We start from the raw sequence: 3,444 nt of genomic DNA, 5'->3' as shown, positions 1-3,444 counted from the left end.
ATAACCACACCCCCTGCACTCTTAAAAATGTATCCCACTTTCCAAGAAGTAAACCTGTGGTCAACTTTATATATCGTAACATTAACTAAATTTATCGTTAAATGGGTACCCTAAATGATGCACCTCTTACGTTGTGCGTTGTCTATTATTTCTATTAACGGATGTCAATTTCTGCATCCAAATATTTCTACTAGCCTATTCTAAATTTTCCTTGAATTTTTGAGCGGTTGAAAATGATTTATTGCACAAACAAACAAACAAATATTAATGTTATATTAAACATATATGTATTAAACTATAAATGTTATTATATTAAGGAACATAACTTTATTAAGAATTAAACGGTTTCAATTGAAACAAGTCGCATTGCGACTCAACAACTCTAGTAGTACAGTTTTTGAATCTTACTTCTCTTCAATTTTTCCCTTCTTCTCATCTAATCCCAATGGATCAACTATTCTAATTTTCATATAACTTCCCTTCCATGAATTCGAGTTTTCGGTATCCTTCAATTCCTGCAATGCCTTTTGTCGCTTAACCGATTTTTCTTGACGCTTCTGTTCTTCATAAAACAGACCAAAATTGTTGACCACAATGGGAATAGGTAATGCGATGACCACAATGCCACAAACTCCGGTGATAACTGAAATAACTTTTCCAAAAGTCGTTTTTGGAGTGACGTCTCCATATCCCACTAGACGAACAAATTCAAATTAGATTTCAAATTATATATTTTTTGTCAAAATTATGAACCTGTCGACATGGTAATGAATGCCCAGTAGAAGGTCTGTGGTATACTTCCAAATCCTTCACTATTATCTTCCCTCTCCGCAAAATATGCCAACGTAGAAAATATGACGACCCCAATACTCAGAAACAAAAACAGAACGCCCAAGCCCTTATAACTGTGACGAAGCGTGAATCCCAAACTTTGCAGTCCTATGGAGTGGCGGGCAAGTTTAAATATTCGCAGAATCCGAATTACTCGCAACACTTGAACTAAACGACCAGGTGTATCGAGTTGAACGAGGAAAAGTGACACATAAAATGGCGCAATGGCAAGAAGGTCAATGTTGTTTAAAACCCCGCAGAAAAATTTGCGCTTGCTTGGAGCCGCGAAAAGACGGATGAGGTATTCGGCAGTAAACCAAATAATACAAACCATTTCCAGGGTTTCCAAAATCTCATTGTCTGTTAGGATAAAATGTTGCCCTGGACTGGGATTGTCGTCCGACGCTAATAAATCCTCACAAAAAGATTCATTGTCATGTTTGCATTTAAATACTTGTAACTCTGGAACTAAAGCAGAAAACATGTAATTTACTAAAATGGGTTTGTTCATATAAAATACGTTCACAGAAAATATAATCGCAATCAAGAAAAGATTAAGTAAATATAATTTTTACCAGTGGAAAGACTCAAAGTCAAAATGGAGAGGACAATGATAATGATTGAGAGCATCCCGGTAATCTGTGACATAAGCCAATAAGATGATAATTTTTATGTTTTATCTTCCGTATTTGTTAATAAATAAATATATTGACGGGAATCACATATACATAAATATCAAATTGTGACAGCAAACTTTCTGCCTTTGTGAGGGTGTTTAGATATACTTAAATAACGCACCTTCTGTGGTAGGGTGGATGACCTGAAAATTATCACAAATAATAAATAATGAATAGATAACCAGATAAATTATAAGATGATAGGTTAAACCATACTTTTCAAACATATTCCATAAATATTTTCTCATTCCTGAAATCATTCCTTTGCCAAAGTCTTCTTCTGTGTTAATAAAGCAGATTCGAATTATGTAAAGTATTTAATTTTCAGGTTACTACCTAGCAAAACGGCAAAGCATTTTGATTTTTTAATAATTTAATGTAAAAAGCAGGGTTTTTGTTTAACAAAATCCAACCTTTTTTCGCTGTTTTGCTTGATTGAAAAATATTTAATATGGTGTGTACACTCTTAAAAAAATAAAAAAATCTGGTTATAATATTTGACTCTACCAGCATGGTAACAATTTTCTTACTGCTTGGTAATAAAACATTACCAGGTGGTTGCAACTCTTTACTAAGCGATAACAATTTATAACCGTGATGGTAATAAAATATTACCAACATGTAATGCACGTCATTACCAATGCGGTAGAGTCATATATAGTCACCACTCGGTAATAGCCATTACCAGATTGTTTAGAGTGTAGTGGTACATATAATACGCCGCTCGATGGCGACTCTTAAAATAGCAAACAGCAAAAAGCAGAAAAAAATCTTTGCTTTTTTGCTTTTTAAGGTTCCCTGTTACTTTTATGTATTTTGATAAACCTCAGAAATTAGGTAGTAATTAAGAAGTGCTACCAAATACCTTTGTGAGAAGACAGAAACTCTTCATCCTTCTTGATTTCTAAACCAAATGTTTTTCTTCTTTTGTAAAAATATATCTAAAAATGAAGTAAATCAGAGTACCTGCAATAAGCTGTTCCTTTTTTTGCTGAAATTTAATTTGGCAACAAGAATCAAGGTAAAGCTCATCAATTCCCCAATATTGCAAATCCTCGTCAAATTCCAACACGCATACTGTATGATTTTGTCAAAAGTATATTCAATACTATATTTTCAACTGGTGTGCCTTACAATCCTCAGGAAAATGCAGCTTGCCCCGTCTGTACAAGTTTAGGATGAATGGAAATGTGCGAGGTTGTCGGTCCCAAAAATATTCATTCGCAGTCAAGTTATAGTCGTCACACAGATTCAAAATTTCATCATCTGAGCTATAATCAACTTTACGGTTTTCCTGCAATTTCAGAAACTATGTACGATTGCTCATGCAAATGGCAGGCCTTATTGTATTTTATTGAAGTCAATTTATTTAAATAACTTTTAACACCTCATTTACCCCAAGTGACCTGTACCTCTCTCCCAATTGTCCAAGACGGGTGTATGGATAACGCGCCAAATTGTCCCACAAAATTTCATGTCGATCTCCACCCACATTTAAAATTACCCTTCGGGGTTTTTGAATCATGCTGGATTGAATCTCTCCAGGTACAGGATTTGACTCTGTCTGATTAAACGGTGCACCTGCATATGGAGGAGGATGAGGCTGTTTGATTCCAGCCAAATTAGAGTTGGGGCCTACAGGTGTAACAATCTCGCTCGTTTTTCCTTTAGATAAGTTGGTAGGCATAAGGCAGTCATGTTCCCCTGGGGTACGGTCCATTATGAGCTTTATATAATTAAAAATAACTCTGTATCAACAATTTTAAAAACTTGAAGAGGAAATGTTATGTTGCTGCTTCATATAATATATTGAATTTAATAAAGGATTTATTTAATTCAGCATGATAGAAAGTTATTGATAAACTTTAATATCAAAAGAGCTTAAACCTGAGAATGAAACATAAACCGTCCTATTTGAGGCTGGAGCTAATACTGG

General features: G+C 34.5%; 1 protein-coding gene across 2 annotated transcripts; it reads right to left on the bottom strand.

The window, feature by feature from the left end:
• Positions 1 to 216: 216 nt before the first annotated feature.
• Positions 217 to 3,444, bottom strand: LOC110855183 (potassium voltage-gated channel protein Shab). 2 transcript variants are annotated; one of them, XM_022103599.2, is made up of 10 exons: positions 3,396 to 3,444; positions 2,896 to 3,234; positions 2,643 to 2,802; positions 2,475 to 2,585; positions 2,374 to 2,412; positions 1,725 to 1,788; positions 1,630 to 1,651; positions 1,407 to 1,470; positions 754 to 1,299; positions 217 to 694 (listed from the first exon to the last, which is right to left on the bottom strand). In XM_022103599.2, exons 1-10 carry the CDS (start codon positions 3,408 to 3,410, stop codon positions 405 to 407), a joined length of 1,650 nt encoding a protein of 549 aa, XP_021959291.2. In that variant the 5' UTR covers positions 3,411 to 3,444; the 3' UTR covers positions 217 to 404. The 2 variants fall into 2 exon arrangements, with proteins under 2 accessions (XP_021959291.2, XP_035712019.1); XM_035856126.1 differs by having other exon boundaries at positions 2,905 to 3,234.

Source organism: Folsomia candida, unplaced genomic scaffold (assembly GCF_002217175.1).
Source record: "Folsomia candida strain VU population unplaced genomic scaffold, ASM221717v1 Fcan01_Sc012, whole genome shotgun sequence".
Classification (NCBI taxonomy): domain Eukaryota; kingdom Metazoa; phylum Arthropoda; class Collembola; order Entomobryomorpha; family Isotomidae; genus Folsomia; species Folsomia candida.
Note: the sequence above shows the minus strand (reverse complement) of the source record. Positions and strands in the feature narration are given on the sequence as shown.

What these genes read in the sequence shown, in the direction of transcription:
- LOC110855183 (XM_022103599.2), bottom strand. An exon ending in GCTGCATTTTCCTGAGGATT is followed by an intron (nt 2,586 to 2,642) that starts GTAAGGCACACC and finishes AAAATCATACAG; the next exon opens with TATGCGTGTTGGAATTTGAC. An exon ending in GTTTCTGTCTTCTCACAAAG is followed by an intron (nt 1,789 to 2,373) that starts GTATTTGGTAGC and finishes TTATTAACACAG; the next exon opens with AAGAAGACTTTGGCAAAGGA.